This window comes from Rhamphochromis longiceps, linkage group LG13 (genome assembly GCF_057381845.1).
Source record: "Rhamphochromis longiceps isolate RC_006_pf linkage group LG13, R_longiceps_female_GT1.1, whole genome shotgun sequence".
NCBI lineage: Eukaryota > Metazoa > Chordata > Actinopteri > Cichliformes > Cichlidae > Rhamphochromis > Rhamphochromis longiceps.
The window spans coordinates 26750623-26767612 of NC_140569.1; the positions used below are offsets into that span (position 1 = coordinate 26750623).

At 43.0% G+C, this 16990-nt stretch overlaps 1 protein-coding gene across 1 annotated transcript; it reads left to right on the forward strand.

Annotated features, from left to right (window-relative positions):
- Window positions 1-9069: 9069 nt before the first annotated feature.
- On the forward strand, window positions 9070-15338 carry cdc42ep3 (CDC42 effector protein (Rho GTPase binding) 3). The gene is made up of 2 exons (XM_085428783.1): window positions 9070-9625; window positions 13712-15338. Exon 2 carries the CDS (start codon window positions 13936-13938, stop codon window positions 15007-15009), a length of 1074 nt encoding a protein of 357 aa, XP_085284909.1. The 5' UTR covers window positions 9070-9625; window positions 13712-13935; the 3' UTR covers window positions 15010-15338.
- The last annotated feature ends 1652 nt before the right edge of the window (window positions 15339-16990 follow it).

Consider the following 16990-nt stretch of genomic DNA (forward strand, 5'->3'; position numbering starts at 1 on the left):
CTTCTGCACACGCTCACTGGCTCTGAATACAATAAAGGCTGAGGTATCCCTGGCATTTGTGCAGCCCCCACATCAGCTCCCTCTCTGCCTCCTTTTGACACATACTAGAGTTTCTGAGGCGCGAGCCGTTATTACAGGCCTCCAGACAATCCTTTCTGAGCTAATTTCTGTCTTTAAGCTGAGAAACGCAGAGTATGATACTCTGTGCGGCATGTATTGTTACATAAAGTAAAGGGACACCTAAATAGAGGTGGAGTGGAATGTCAGTCAGAGGGATTCATTTGGTGTTTAGGTGTCAAGTTGAAATACCTGCGGTGTTCCTGCCTTCTGGCAACAGGTTTGGGCAGGCAGCCGCATCTATCACCAGACTCAGCGCTTAAACTACAGAGTCGACGTTACCTAAGAGTTACAGCAGGTAGCATTTCAGAAACACAGTTTGAACATAGACAAAATACTCATCACTGCATGTTTTCTCAATTCAACAAACAATCAATAAGATCAGCACCAACTACAATAACCACCGTCAGAGGTCAGGGGAGCAGACAAGGGGAACAAGATTATGTTAAGCTCACACCATCTCCTTCAACTAGGCTACCAAGAGCCCAAAAGAGATTTATCCTTGGCAAAGTAACATAAGGACAACTGTAACATCTCTAAAGTTGGAACGAGAAAAATGAGAGAAGCCTGACTGCACAGGGTCACCATAACAAGCAACACTGCTTGAATCCAAAGTCCTGGGGGTTTAGTCATCCTTCTTCCTGTCATCTCTCTTTTCTTTGTTTAGCACCAGATTTTGTTGCTTTGACTTCTTAAACACAATTTATAATGATGATGTGCCGAGTAACTTGCTCATGGTATTTTCATGCTATGCTATTTATACAATGTGATTTTGTGGTTTCTTGGAATTCAGACATTTTCTTCCAGAGTTAAATGGAAACCAAGGAAAAGCTAAGAGGACAGTGGAATACTGGATCCATTATCAGATGACCAAACACGCCGTGACTCCACATCTTGATAAGAATATTCTGCTCTGTATAAATGTAAAGTTGTCTGCTAACATGTTAAGAATTACTGTAGCATGTGGCCATGACATGCAGTGAATGACTTTATCTGATGGGTTCTGGAAAAAACAAAAATAAACTACAGTGATAAATTAGGCCTATTAGGAGAGACAGGAGTTCCACGCTGACTTACATTCGCTGTTTAAAAGAATGAAATTGTCAAATTAAACCTATTTAGATAATAAGTACAGCAGATGGAGTCCTGGCTCACATCTTCCCATGCCTTTCTGGCTTTCCGTGCTCAGCGCTAGTTTGGAGCCAGTCGTGTGCTTTGCTGCGGGATGTGCGCCGTATGCGGAGCTGCCGCTAAAATGATCACCAAATGCATCGCCCCCCCCCCCTAAAAAATCTCACAGGAATGTGTTTCTTATTTTTAAATAACAATAAAGCAATTCTAAAAGAAGTATGGATGCAATCAGCGCAATCAAAGTGATTCTAAGTCAGCAGCTGGGAACCTCCAACGCCCGTAATGAACCGAGCTTTTGGAGATAATCTCACCAGATGTTACGAAGCACATTTCTGTTGCTGGAAATGAAACCACACATGCTTCTATGTAAAGCTGATGAAAAGTGGCCAACACACACACACACACACACACACACACACACACATGCAGTTATTCTGATAATGTAAAGTTCAGAAGAAAGCTTTTAGACATCATAAAAACTCATTATAATCATCTGTGTTATAACTTTTGCTAAATGTAATGAAAAACATAATTATGGATCAGTGATTCATCTCATCAGTTGATGCTTCCAGTAGCAACAAATAAATTTAATGTGTCAGCTTTAAACAGAAGCATTTTCCTCTTCAATCAGGGAATGTTATTTACTGAGTGAGCAGATAAGAGTTTTATAAATCAAACTCAAGCGACAAATGGATTCCCAGCAGGCATCCGAAGAAGCGTGAAGAAAAACAGGAAGCAATCATTCCATCAGATCGGAGGTAGCCCAGCAATGTTGGGTTTCAGCTGAGGACACTCTCAAAGTCGATCATGTAATACACTCCAGGTTCAGAAACAGAACTAAGCAGCTATTCACTTGTTATCTTACAGAAATGCTGAAGTTTTTTCCTGTTTCCCTTGTGACCCATAACACTAAAGCTTCACTGTCTGGGTTGATGCCACATAATTGCATCCAAACATCAGTTTACTGATATTATTTAATCACATTAGAATTATATAACCACTGCTGAGAGCATGCTCCAAATTCCAAGACTTTCCCAGAATCTGCCAGGAGCAAAAGAATAAAGATCTGCTGAGGACATCGTGTCTCCTAACCTATCTAAAGATCTCTAACAACACAACATGAGACATACAGTGAGTTTTGTTAGTGCTGGCATACTCCTCCCAACCCCTCACCAAAACAGGTCGGACCTTTGCTGGCCTCAGCTTGACTTTAGCTGGTATTCTATTCAGCTCAACCCTATATCATATGGGCGAGGGCAGCCTGCCAGTTCTCATAGACTTAATAATCCTTTGGCTGTGGATGGACCAGGATGTATGGTGGTGGAAACGGACAACCACAATCTGATTGCAAGAGGGTTGCCTGTGGCACAGCTACTGGAATTCCAGTGGGAAGACTCACTCCTTGCCCTGTGATGTATCGCTTGCTCTCTTTCCACGGATTCGATCCAGACATCAACACGCTAGCGTGGACGCGGTCAGATAGCCTAATTGTAGAAGAGAGAATATGTCTCTGCAAAGTTAAGAGGAAAAAGAGGGAAAAAAAGCTCTTCAACTACTCCTACGCTATCATTAATCTGACATGTTCAGTGCATTCCTGGAGTTACTTTGTGATGAACTGTTACATGAAAGTAAAATTACTCGTACATTTTCCCCCAGAGTGTTTTCTTGTTTCCATCTCCTGAAAGCTATCCTTCACTCTGCTGCGGTTTGTAGGACATTGTGCTGGTGGAGAGATGCATAAAAGTAATGACCGGAGAAAATAACATTAATTTCAGAGTGTTGGCAACCCAGCTAGAAAATAAAACAGTCATGCCCTTTACTCCAAATGCAGCATGACTGAAGTTGCATTGTGCAGTGGTCTGTTTATGCACTACTATTTTAGCACCAGTAGGCCAGAAAAAAAAATTCTGTAAACCTGGGGTGATGAGACTTAAATTGTTATCCATTTTAAAAATGCTTACCTTCACAACTTAAAAAAACATGTTACATATTAAAAACATTTTTGTCTCTATAAGTCATCAAAAATGTGACTGCTCTTCTATTTGTATGGTTTGTTTTTTTCCATAGATTACCTTTTTAATTGTTATTGCATTGCTAATTCCAGTCACTGATCTGGACCTCTGAACTACGCTGTTGTCTTCGTTGGACAAAGACAAAAATTATGGTCTGTTCAAAGGTTTTTTACCAGATACAAAGAAATAGTTACTGTAAGTACGTTTAGGTAGTGCATAGCTTCAGATATTTTACAGCAAAGAAGACACAGATTGCACTATTTTAAGTAGCGTGTAATTACCTCTTAATATGTGCCTCACCTTGCTAACCGAACCAAGGATTTGGCAGGTTTTTAAAAAGGGACCTTGGTGTAAACCACCACACTATGAAGCCTTATTAACCTTATTAAAGGTGCAGGGTGTAAAACCGAAGCAAGGAGCACCTAATTAGAGCTGTGGGGAAGATTGACTGAGACTCATTGTAGGCTAGTTGTTTGAGCCTTGACTTATTGGACATAGTCATTTCACTTATTGTTGAACCAAAAACATTGATTAGTATATTATTATAAAACACAAGATGATCGATAGAAATACAATGCCGCTTCTTATCACTGTGATGAACATGAACGATGGTTTCTGTAGGTGTGTTTTACATCTACAGAAGGTTATTTTTTGAAAATAGCCTGAAAATGAGTCAGACACCTCCAGCTCTGACCTGTTGCATTCCACCTTTCACCTTAAGCAAAGTTTGTACAGTTGCTAAAATAGACACAAAAGCTACCTCTGGTGTGTGTGGTCTGCTGTAATTCAGGATTGCACGTCACCCACGCACACTCAGAAAAACATTTTGGGAGCTGGCCACAGAGCAAGACAGTGTTTAGACTACCCACAATCCCCTCCTCTCCTCCGCTCGACTGCACATCTTCTGCAGTTGGAACGCTGGCCAGTGCCCTCAGGACTGGGTCCCTCCCTGTGTCCTGCCTGTGAGACATTGCGAAATGTTCTCTGTCAAGATGAAAATAATGAGGACATGAGCACCTCTGCACTTCTGAGGAAAACAATGATAAGTACATGTTTGGATTTGTTTGCAAAAGATTTTGCTCATAGTTCTGGTATTAACAGTTGTGAAATGTGTTGACAAATGCCTCTGAGACCCCCCTCGAGGACAGAAGGATGAATGATATTGTTCTAGAGAAATATTTCTGCTATTTCAGAGTTGTTCCTTTTGGAAACTATCTGAGTGCTCCTTATATTTAATCAGGAAAAAGCAGACTTTCAAGTTGGCCCTGGAAACCGTATATCATATGTCTCTCATGGTTTGGATTATTATCTTACCCACAATATATGTTTCCATTTCAAATAATATGTCAAGTTATCTGCACAAAAGGAGCAGAAACATATGTGAATAAACATGACCTAATGTGAACTACTTCATCAGCCCTGCAGATCAGAGCAGCTTCACCCCTTAAATGCTGGTGCTTTCTTGACATGAACTATTGGCCTTCATGAAGATTTTCACTTTGCCATTCTCAGTGTTAACTTTATGCTTTTTTTTTAAACTATTCTTTGATTGGTGGGCTGAAAAACATGTTCTTTAAATTCAGTACACCTGCAGGTGACTTGGTGAACCCTTTTGGCCTAGATTTAGCCAAACAAACAGTTACACTACCACCACGCTTCACAGACGAGATAAAGTGCTGATGCTCAAATGCATTATTTTTCCCTTCTCTAAAGACAACACTTTGCATTTAAACCGAGACGTTCTACTTTGGACTATTTAGGCCTTTTGGCTTGTCCATGTGATCTTTAGCAAACTGCAGATGGGCAGCAGCATTGTTTCTCTATCTCCTGACCTTTGTGGCATTGTAAGGCAGTGCAAACCTTCAAACTCACAGCTAAATTGGACGATTATGATGCTAATAAGGTTTCTGTCCTATTTTACTGAAGTGCAGCCTTTGATATGACAGATCGTGAAAGACTCATTCACCATCTGGAGCACTGAGTTGTCCTTGAATTGTTTCAATCACATATCCTTGATGAAAATTCTTCACCCAAAACTCTGATGATCAATAAAGAAACTCATTCCCCTGTAATGCCACTCTCACCATATGCAAATCTTCTTCATTAATATTGCCCCTTTGCTTCTGTTACATCCAAGATTGTCATTTTTTTTTCATCTTTCTCTGTTTGTGTTTCTGTATGATTTATTTTTACTTATGTATTATGTATATATCTGTAATGGGTTGCTTGTTTAAATAGTTTCTTGCCTTCTTAATGGGGAAGTCAGGTTGGTACACAGCCGAAAGCACTATTTGACAACTGTTAGAATTCATATTATGGCAAGAACCAATCAACTAAGTAAAGAGACACTACAGTCCATCATTGGTTTGAGAGCTAAAGATCAGTCAGTCCGGAAAATTGCTAAAAGTTGTCCCAAATGTCCCCAAGTGCAGCCAAACCCATCAAGCGCTACGACAAAACTGGCTCACATGAAGACTGCCCCAGGAAAGGAAGACCAAGAGTCACCTCTGCTGCTGAGGATAAATTCATCTGAGTCACCAGCCTCAGAGCTCCAGTAGCAGACACATATACTGTTCAGAGGAGACTGCGTGACTCAGGCCTTTATGGTCAAATAGCTGCTAAGAAAAGCAACAAACAGAAGAGATTCACTTGGGCCAAGAAACACAAGAAATGGACACTAGGCCAGTGGAAATCTGTGCTTTGTTCTGATGAGTTCAAATTTGAAATCCTTGGTTCCACCCGCCATGTCTTTGTGCGACAAAGAAAAGGTGACTGCATCGTCTCTGCATGCATGGTTCCCACTGTGAAGCATGTAGGAGGAGGTGTGATGGTGTGATGGTGTGGAGTGTTGACACTGTTGGGGATGTAGTCAAAACTGAAGGCACACTGAACCAGCATGGCTCCCATAGCATCCCTCAGCAACATGTCATCCCATCCAGTTTGTGTTTAATTAGACCATCATTAATTTTTCAACAGGACAATGACCCCAAACATGCCTCCAGGATGTGTAAGAGCTATTTGACCAAGAAGGAGAGTGATGGAGTGCAGTGCCAGGCTGCCTGGCCTCCACAGTCACCTGACCTAAACCCAGTCGAGATGGTTTGGGATGAGATGGACTTCAGTGTGAAGGCATATGTGATACTACGTTATACAGCTAAAATCAAATTAGAGAACAGTGGCTTTCTCCTTGCAATCCATGCCCACCATTGTAATTTACTATCCTCTTGATGGCATCTCAAAAGTTATTACACTCTCATTAAGTGATATTTGTATTGTCGTCCACTATTAAGGAGGTTTACTGTAATCTTCTGTGTCCCTTATTTAAATACAATCTGCCTAACTGCGTATTAATGGAATCCAAACTCATAGTTTTGTACTTTTTGTAGGCCAGTGGACATAAACAATTCTCATTTTAAGTCCTCAGAAACTCCATTTTTTTTCTCCCGTCCTTAAACACGTGCTCTTAAAAACCAGGTTGCCCACTTACACCTGATGCTGAAGAGCACCTGAATGTCACCTTCAGATATAATTCTGATCGTGATATTATAATATTTTTTCCTTAATAAATGTTTTATTGTATTAATTTTATTTAATTTGTTGAACTCTTAACCTTAGGGGTTGTGTTAAGACTTTATGTTTTCGATCATATTTAAATATAGAACATCTCAAAGGGTTCACACGCTTGTTTGGCAGCTGTAGCATCACTTTAGTGTCAGTGTTTCGAATTGCATGCCTTAGAAGCTTACCCTCCCTTATTAAGCAAGAGATAACGCTGTTGCATTTACCATAATGGGTGTGAAAACGAGTCACATAGCAGCTAGAGGAGGAAGGGTGAAGCCAGTGGATGTGTCAACAGAGTGATGTGTTAACAATCTTAAGCTGTAAGATGGAAGAAATTCATCAAACACACCCAGTGTTGAACGTCTTACTCCTTGTGAGGTACTACAAGCAGCAGAGCGGCAGATATGTTAATATTCTGTATTCGTCTTTAAACCTTCATTCGGCAGACAAGAACAGGCTTGTTTACCTGACTTACGATCAGTACGTGGTGTGTCCGTTGGAGGAAAGTGACATCAGTGTAACCGTTCAGAGAGGACAGCTAAACACAGACGGAGAAACCAAACAGGTTTCACCTCACAGAGCCTTCTTGTTGAAGAGGCCGAGACACGAGCCAAAGCAGACCGAGGAAAATTAGTCTTGAACTGGAATTTCTTAAAAGCCTAATTCCACCCACAGGGTAACCCAAAACATAACTTGTGATGGAAAAGCAAAAATAAAATGACATGCATCTTCCTGGCAAATGCTGTATACTCAACAGAGCACGCTGTAGAGCACACTGTGTGCTTGTGATGCTGCCACTGGTTTGGAAGAAGACTATTTGAGAAAGGTAGAGGGGTAGAATACAGCGTTGTGTTGTGCAGTCTTTTCAAGTCTCTTTGACCAATTGTTACAGTATCCTTGGACTATATATGAAAACTATATATTTGGCTACATTTATTTATCTGGTTAGGTTTATTGGTCCTGGTATTAACCATGGTTGCCTGTGTCCCACTGTCATGACTTGCAGGAAGAGGCATTTTAGTACACCGAAGCCTTTGTTGAAGTTTTAATGTCTGCTGTTGAAAAAAAAGTCTTTGGGATGTCTTGCCAGAGGCTGAATTTCCCATCTCTTTGCCAATAAGAAACTTATCTTTTATGGGAAATTACTTACTGTTTCCTTTTTCAGCATGGTTTAATGAAAAGACAGGGTTGTGTGTTCTACTTACAGATCATGTGCAGGCCACACGGATGCCGCGATGACATCACCCTGGGGCGACATGACAGCATGACGCTAACAGGGCTCCATTCACAACTGCGGTTTAACTGGTGCTAAATAACGCCTGTGTAAGTTAAATAGAGGGTGTCTTTCAAACTGTGAGCTGGTCGCAAGCAGACGCAACCCATCTGCATTTAGTTCAGTGTGAGACTTTGCAAAGAAGTATACAAGGCTAGTTATTAAAATGCTCCATCAATCATTTATAATATAGCAGCAGGGAGAAAGCAGATTAAGGAGTAATGAGCTACCCAAGTCAAATTAACCAGGAACCACAAGTGGACTGTTTGCAGAAGGATGTGCTGCTTTATATTCCAGACAAGACTGGAATTGTTTTTTAAGTGCTATGACGAGATTTGAAGACAACATCAGACACACACAAGCACTGTCTGAGCCTTCAGCACCCCTTCCCTCCTCTACCTTCACTCGTTTTTCTTTTGTAATACAAGCAGAGATGCACACCTCTCCACCTCTAAGCTGTGCCAGTTACCAAGGTGATAGGGGTTTTATCCCATACATGAGTAAAACCTAAAAGAAATGGAAGCACAGGCAACAATACCTTGACTTTAGGGCATAATGTTAGAAAATGATCATACACTGCCTCATGTCTCTGTCTATGCACATTTAAAACCTTTGTAGGGAAAAAGAGCTGTCCTTGTGCTTCCTGTAAGTCTGACTGTAAATGTCCCCTGCACGTGCTGCAGTGTTGCAGCACTCTGCAGTAATTAGTTCAGTCACACGGTGTTGCCTCAGCCTGCTGCAATTTTTTTTTTTCAAAATGTCTATGCACAACATAAACAAATTTTTTTAAAAAAGGCACTGGAGTGCAGGCTTTCAGCTTGAGAGAAAAAATTGGAGAGTATGGGTGTGCACATGTGATAGACAGATAAGGTTAGAGAGGCTCTGGAGACAGCCAGCGTGTCTGCCGGCTATGTTAACAGAGGAGTTCTTATCAGATATGGAGAGACAGAAAAGCAGTGAGGGGAACGCAAACTCCCAGCGTATATCACGGAGGACTAATTTAGAAAGGAGACAGCCAGACATCCCCTAAGGAATTTGCTCTTCTCCACGCAGTGCTAATTTTTTTGGGACTGCGAGACCAGAGCTTGCGCTCGCTCAGCACCGCAGCTCCACCAAGAAACAGGAAGCAAGGATGATCCTCAAACACCGCAGAGCAGCCTAAAAAATCCCAGCTCGGGGGAGGAGAGAGGACAGACATGCACAGGTGCTGCTAGAGGGAGAGAGACAGCGAGAGGAGAGAGAGAGAGAGGAAGAAGCAGTGGGAGTCAGGGGAGGAGACTTGACTTGTTTCAGTGAGAAATCGGAGAGCAATTCCAAAACAGCTGTCCGGCAGACGTCCCAGTCGACAGAAGTGCAGCCTCGAGGCAGAGACGTTAGGGCAGTGTCAACAAGCCACAGGAGCAGCACAGCAGCCGCTGAGCTCTCTCACACACACACATACAAGCACGCATATCAACCAGGAGCTGCAGCTTTCAGGAGAATCGCAGCGACATCAAGGAGACTCCAGATCTCCCCCGACAAAGCATCTGAGGTGAGTGACAGAAGGAACTTCAACTTTCATTTCTCACTCTCTTGCTGTACTGTAATCTGAATTGGAGAACAATAATGGGATGTAAGTGAGTTTTTTGGGGTCTGAGTGAGTAATTGTAGCAGAATGAAATATTGCTTGGTAACAGTAAAAGCGTGCATGGTAAGTTAAGCATTTGTCTGGCATACATGTAACACAAGAGCTGAACTGTTCAGAGCAACATGATACCCTTGCCGCTTTCCAAGAGAGACATTTTTAGTCCGACTACACGCTTAAGGCATGTTCCTGTGAAACGCAGAGCTGGCTTAGCCCTCATCTGTCTAGGGACGCAGATTCTTGAGGAGGTTTTTATGGTTATATTGAAGAGGAAGGGAAAAAAAACACCTCTTCTTTGCCAGTATGTGTTTATTTTCTCTTCATGTTTCATACTTTTCCTGCTCATCTCTGCCAAGGATAACTCTAGCAAGTGTTGGCCATGCTTGCGGGTGGCACAAGGGGAGTGAAAAAGAGGGGCAGAGCAAATACTCCACCCTGCTATTCAGCCGACTCCCAGCACCACCACCAGGCCCCTCGAAAGTAAGGCCTTTGCCTATAATTGAGGGTGGTTTTTTTGGTGTTTTTTTTATGTAACAAAGAGTTCGGGCTATTTTGTAAGGCTACCATTACCCTGTGTGGTATGTGCATTTGCTTTTTATAACAGCCCCAAAATGAGGGTCTTTCTGCTATTCAAAGGCGTAATAGAAGTCAAGGCCATGGTTAGATGTCAGAGGAGTATGTGGAGACTTCAAATTTTCATGAAGTTGCTTTGTAGAGACAGTGGGAGGAACTGAGACCAGCTACAACTGCTAATAGCATGCTATTTATTTTTAAGCAGCACTGATGATATGCCAGCACAGTAATCCCATCACTGGAGGGATATTTTTGGGGATGCCAAGTTTCTATTTTAAAAACAGGTGAAGTCATATACCGGTCATATTTTAAGCAGCTGCACCCGCTTTTTTTAGAGCACCGGTGAACCCTAAAGTGTCATCAAACTGTAGCATTTATATAGGCCACAGTAAAGTTACACAGCCTCTCTAAATATACTGGCCCAGTTATACTGCACGTGACTTTTAGATGTCCAGAAATAACCAGACAAATCACGAGCTGTTAGTTTAATTACCAGATGCCAACCCCATTTTCATCACCTCGCTCCTTCTGCTGCCCCCTTGTTTGTATCTAAGCCTCTGCGCTTGAACTGATGAGGCAAAGCTCTACTTTTAAAGAGGCTGGAGTGGCTCCAGATCACTTCATGCCCAGACAGATAGCTGTTGCTGACCCAATGACACAGTCGTTTTATCCAGCAGCTGAATGACCGGCTGCTGGGGCAAGCTATTCTGAAAGGAAGGTGCCATCGTAGCCTCACTTCCTGGGCAGTGCAAATGCTCTGGTCGGCATTCTGCAGCAGTGGCGCCAGAAGGTTGTCAGACCTCTCAGCACATGCTTGCCTTGCAGCCTGTTTTTGGAGTAGCTCCAAAATGAGGGTGCAAATCTAGACTTGGCTGTGAGATACACTAGAATATACCTGCTCAACTATTAACAGCCTGCAGAGTCACAAATGGATTCATTAGGTTGGGAGCCCATGAGGGTCCGTCCTGGAACACCCTGAGGAGCTGCAATTGATTGATTACCACTTGGGCCAACACAAGCTTAGCCTACCATTGCTGTGATTCCCCACATACACACAAATCAATAGTAAATTAGTCAATTTCTCATTAAGTTAACGTCCATATAGAGTTTCCACTGTAGGCATGCACAGGCAACCAATACTTGAAAGACCAACATGAGGACATTTTTTTCCTCGTACTTTGCTGGTGGCCTTTGAAATTCCAGTCATATTTGCCATATAAGCCAACTGAGCCACCAGCAGGATGACTGATGTGAAGGTCAGACCTTCAGGCTTTCACCGTACCAGCTGACTTCTTACAGGCCACAAGTGTTGACCTTGACTAGAATGTAAAGCATATGTCTCCTTGTGAGAGTTGCAAGTGTTGAGCCGCTCTGTGGCTAGACCGTTTCTGTCCATACTATTGATTTAGGCCGACATCATCATCTGCTGCAATGCACGGGCTGTCCAGAGAATAGCACAGCCAGGCATTTGGAATAATTTAATCAGAACAGTGCAATAATCAATAAGGATGTACGAGAGGAAGGTTTTCATCCAGGAGGGCAGCTGTGACCTCCTGCTCTTGGGAAGAGCAGTAAAAAAAATGTATAACACATGTGGATGTGCTGTGCACTTGGAGTGCACAGGAAGCCTTTTGGCTTGGTGCTGTATTTGTTCCGCTTCCTACCCGAGCCCAGCTTCCCACTGCAGTGAGCATCAGCTGTCAAGGTCAGAACGAACAGAGGAGAGATGCTTAAAAAAAACTGGAAAAAAGAGAAAAGGAAGAAAACAAGATACAGTATGAGAAATGCTTGAGCTAAACAAGTACAGGATTTTGCCATGCTCCCCCTACACCGACACCCCCATTAAATACTGCAGCACATCCTCTACTCCCTCCTCTCTTGTCCTTCCCTTTCTCCCCCTTCACTATTAGCAAACAAACACGCTCTTCAAACACATGGCATGCATTCAAAAATGCTATCTCAGGCACCTCGCGCAAACACTCACTCTCACACCGGCACTCAAATAAGACAAGAACCCTCAGAGAGCAGAGCTGCCATTTAACACACTCACACATGTCATAGCTGTGTATAGCTCACCAGCGTTTTGCAGATGATGATAGATATATTTGTCTTCCAATTACAGCTTCTACAGTAAGAAGATTTAAGCTTGTACTCCAAATACATTTTATTAAAGATGTAGTGGAAAGATTTTGATGCTGCACCCAGCAAAACAGGTTGGAGACACAGGAAGTCATGGTCAAAACGGGTGATTTCCAGGCTGCGGTTTGGATTCAAATTCACAGCAAGTGTCTGTCTCTCTGGCTGCATGCTGATTTGCCTCCTGAATAATCACAGCCTACTTAAAGTGGCTGTGATAAGGCTGTTGCAGGGTGTCTGTATGCGTCGGTTGCAGGGTGTCTGTATGCGTCGGTAGCAGCAGGAATGTGGATGTTTTGTCAGTGAGACGTTTCTTTTTTTCTCTTTCTCTCTTTTTTTAGTGGGGGTGGACTTGACCGCCCAGGCACTTTTGTGCAGCGGTGCTCTCTGTCAGACAGTCACTGCTGACAGACCTCTCATAAGTAAATATGTCTATAAATGGGCAAGCTCTCTTCTCACTGGTGCTCCCTCCCACCCCCCTCATCACCCACGCACCCTTCCTTTATACTCCTTTCCCTTTCTCCTTGGTTCCTGCGTCATTTCAAATGTTCTTTTTACCTACACCAAACTACACGATAGGCAACGTGGTGATATTCTCGAAACGGCGGCATGCAATCAGGCACTTTGTAACCAATCCAAAATCTCTTTAATAGTTTCTACTCAGTCTGATGTGCTGCAACCTAACTGCTATCTCCCACTTATTAATCAGAGCCAACCTCATCAAAGCCAAATCAATTCACAGTGTGCACCATCTTCTTTCTTAACATCCACTTACAGTGTAATCCCTCGCTCTCTCCCTCATTCACACAATCCCCCCTAAACCCCTTCATCGCCCCCCACTCCCTCTTCTGGGTCTCCACCTTCTCCCATCACTCTGTGCGTGTCTGAGCAGTAGCTCGCTCCTAAAAAAAGACTGTTATCCTTCTAAAGCCTTCCTTTGCCTCTTCTCTCTCAATCTGCGGTCCAGCTGTTCCACATTAGCACGTCCAGATCTGCGGAGGCCAAAGCTGGCTCACGTGTGGAAATGCAAATAGAGGAGTAAAAAAGCCTAGAGACCCAGCCCTCCTCTTCTTTGTGCTAGCTTGCTAGATGCAAAGTGTGGATGAGGGTCTTATTTTCTTGTAGTATTTGGTATTAGAGTTTATTTCTGGAACCGGTGTTGACTTCTTTTTCTTGAGTAGAGGTTTTGTATCAGCTGCAGTTCTCATCAAACAACTTCCTTTCATTGCTGAGGTCAAGTTTTAGAAAAATGCTGACGCATTCTGCTTTTGTCTCTGATTTCAGGAAAGCGCCCATTCGACCTTTCTATATTGCTGAACATCACCAGCCCTGCTCGCAAAGCCAGTTGCTGATCAATGCTGCGATCATTTTTGGAGTCCTGTGTGGAGGCGTGCAACTGAGAATGTAACTTGAGCTTCTCCCCTGGGGGAACTGCAACATCAAGAACTTATAGAGGACTTCCAACTGTTCTAACCTGCATATCTGAGATTTCCTCTTTAGAGACAGCCATGCCAGCGAAAGCACCTATATATCTTAAACCCACCAATAATAAGAAGGGAAAAAAATGTCGCCTGAGAGATATTTTGTCACCTGATATGATCAGTCCACCTCTCGGGGATTTTCGCCACACCATCCACATTGGCAAGGGCGGGGAAAGAGATGCCTTCGGAGACATGTCCTTCCTCCAGGGACAGTATGAGCTCCTACCGGGAAAAAGAGACGTCCACCCACAATACAGCGTCCAGAGTGAGTTTCTGCGAGCGAACAGCACAGGCGACGCTTCCTTCGTCGAGACTCCCTCACCAGTACTCAAGAACGCAATCTCCCTCCCAGCTATCGGTGGCTGCCAGGCCCTCACCCTTCCAGTGATCTCTTCTGCCGTGTTCTCCATGCAACCAGGGCCATTGGAGGACATCATGGGACCGGCACCTTCCACGAAACCTGACACAGCTGAAGATGTGGAGATCTTGCAGATGGATGCTCTGTTGCGCTCCATGAACATCTTCAACAATGAGCCCTCATCACCCTCCACAGATTTCCAGTCAAAGCCTGACGTGCTCTTGGATCTGCTTGAGAACACAGATAAGTCCCCTTCTAAGGAGGTTGCCAAAGCTAACAAAATAAACAAGAGTGAAAGCAGATTTGACAATCCATCATCCTATTATATCAATGGTCACAGCAACAGCATCTGTAAAGCTAATGGAAGCTTGAACAGCAACACAAGCAGCTTTGACAGCTTGAGCGGGAAAGGAGACTTCCAGGGCAAGAGCTACGATGGGAGCGGGAGTCTCATCGGCAACGGTAACTGCAACAGTTACGGACACTTTAACGATGACATTACAATTGGTTTTAAGCAGGAGCTTTCCAAGTACAATGGAGAGTGGGTGGACAGGGACAGTGGGGTGGAAGATGGCCGCATTTGTGATTTCGAGTTTGAGTTTACCAAAGAGAAGAGCACATCACAGGATTCCCTAGCCCAGATCACAGGGTCATTCCTCTCCCTCGAACTCGATCTGGGCCCATCCATCCTGGACGATGTGCTCAACATAATGGATAAACCCGCAGCAAAGAGCAGGCCTTGAGCTGCACTGAGTCCCCAAGAGGAGAATGGGAATTATTAAAATATAGCCACGCGGAGAGAAAGACTCATAAAGCAATCAAAATGGTGTCTGGATATATCATTGAGATGAAAACCAGCTACAATAGACAAAGCTGCTTATGTTTTTATTGTCAAAACATTTAAGCATTCTTAAATTCTAGCTTCTATGGAGTGTTGAGTCTTCTTCTTTGTTTTGTTTGCCATGCCATTAGCATGCTTAAGATGCATGTGCTTTTTGAGTTACAGCTAAAACAGCCATTCTGTCTTTGATTTTAAATGACTGTAACAACGCTACATGATAGACTGACGCTCTTATGTTGAAAATATGACAGCTTTTAGGTCCTTTTTTTACACTCACTCTCGATTCTCACACTCTCTAAGAACATACTGCATTTTGTGACTTCAAGTTTGTTAAACAAAGCACGGTTTCGTTTGTCACATAACTCATTTGCCACATTTCAAACAACCAAACACTATGCATATTTGTGTTTTTAAATCTTTAACACAAATAAATTCATTTTCCCCGTAATCTGGCTATCTTTTCTTACAGGGAATGTGTGCAGCAGCAGGAATAAGAGTAGAGTCCCAAGATGATTAGATAAGGTACATTTCATGATGTACTGACAAAGCCTTTGTATCAAAAACCAAAAAAAAAACTATTCTAGAAAAATTATATTTCTCATGACTTAATGAGCAAAGACAGCTATGCCCATAAAACAAACAACAATTAAATATGGACTAATTAGAAACCACATGCAGTGCAATTAGATTCAGTATCATTAGGCAAAATTATTTGAGCCTTTATAATTATGACACAAAACACTGAGCTCAGAGGAGCATACATTTACTGGGGCCTTCTATAAATATATAGTTTTATTTTATTACAAGGTAGTTTATCCCCATTGAGTAATGCCTTACTGTAAATTGAAGTTACTGGGTAAATTAAAGACAGGCAGGGCTGCCTCACAGCAAAGAGGTCCTAAGTTCAAATCCAGGCCTTTTATTTTTGGAGTATGCACTTCCACAACCCAAAGACATGGATGGGTTTAGGTTAACTGGTGATTCAGAATTGGTCATAGACGTGAACGTGAGTATGGATGGTTGCAACAGGCTGGCGACCTGTCCGACCCAAGTAGTCTAATATCATTAGACGTTCTTAGAGTATGTGACACATTATAACAGAACAGAACTGTTGTAATGTGGGTAGATCTGTTGTAGTACAGCTTCTTACGTCTTCTTTATCTTAAAATAAAGGTCAACTGATAAATCAAGTCTGAAAATCCAAGAAAAACAGGCAGACTGACTGAACCGAATGGATCTCCCTTCTTGCCTCTTCCATTCCTTACATTCTCCCTCCCTGCCCCGCTGTGGGAGCACTGGTGGGCTTTCATCTGCCCAGGCAGGCGCCTGCTCCATTTGTTTGCGTGAGGATGGGACAGGCAGAGGAGGGGGGTCTTTGAAATTCTTTGCATTCCAGCCAAAGAGCACAAGTGTCCAGGACCAGACATAAATCAGCTGTTCCGAGTAAAAAGGGGGGGGGGGCACTGTCTATCAGCCAGAGTGTACAGAGATATAAGGCTGTGAAACACAATCTTACAACCTTCAGGCAAACCTTGAGCCAGCAGTGTTGAAGCAACAGCCTGAAAGAACAGGACATCAGTCATTACCTCTCCATGCAGTCCTTTGCAATTACCCATCGGCACTGGCCCCCACAGTTAAATTTGCTGTCTGCACAGGTCCTTGAGTGTAGACAAACAGGTCTAAGTCATAACAAGACCTATGGAGGGCAGGTTTCCCCCAACACCCACATATCCCCGTGCCATAATATTTTAGAGAAAAACAAGTCCACCTCAATTTGGTTTGTGTTAGCTCGCTAATTCCATATGTAAATAATTATCTGGCTCCAATTCTGCTTCTGTCATTTACTGAGGCAATGTGGCAAACCGTTCAGAATCCATCAAAGG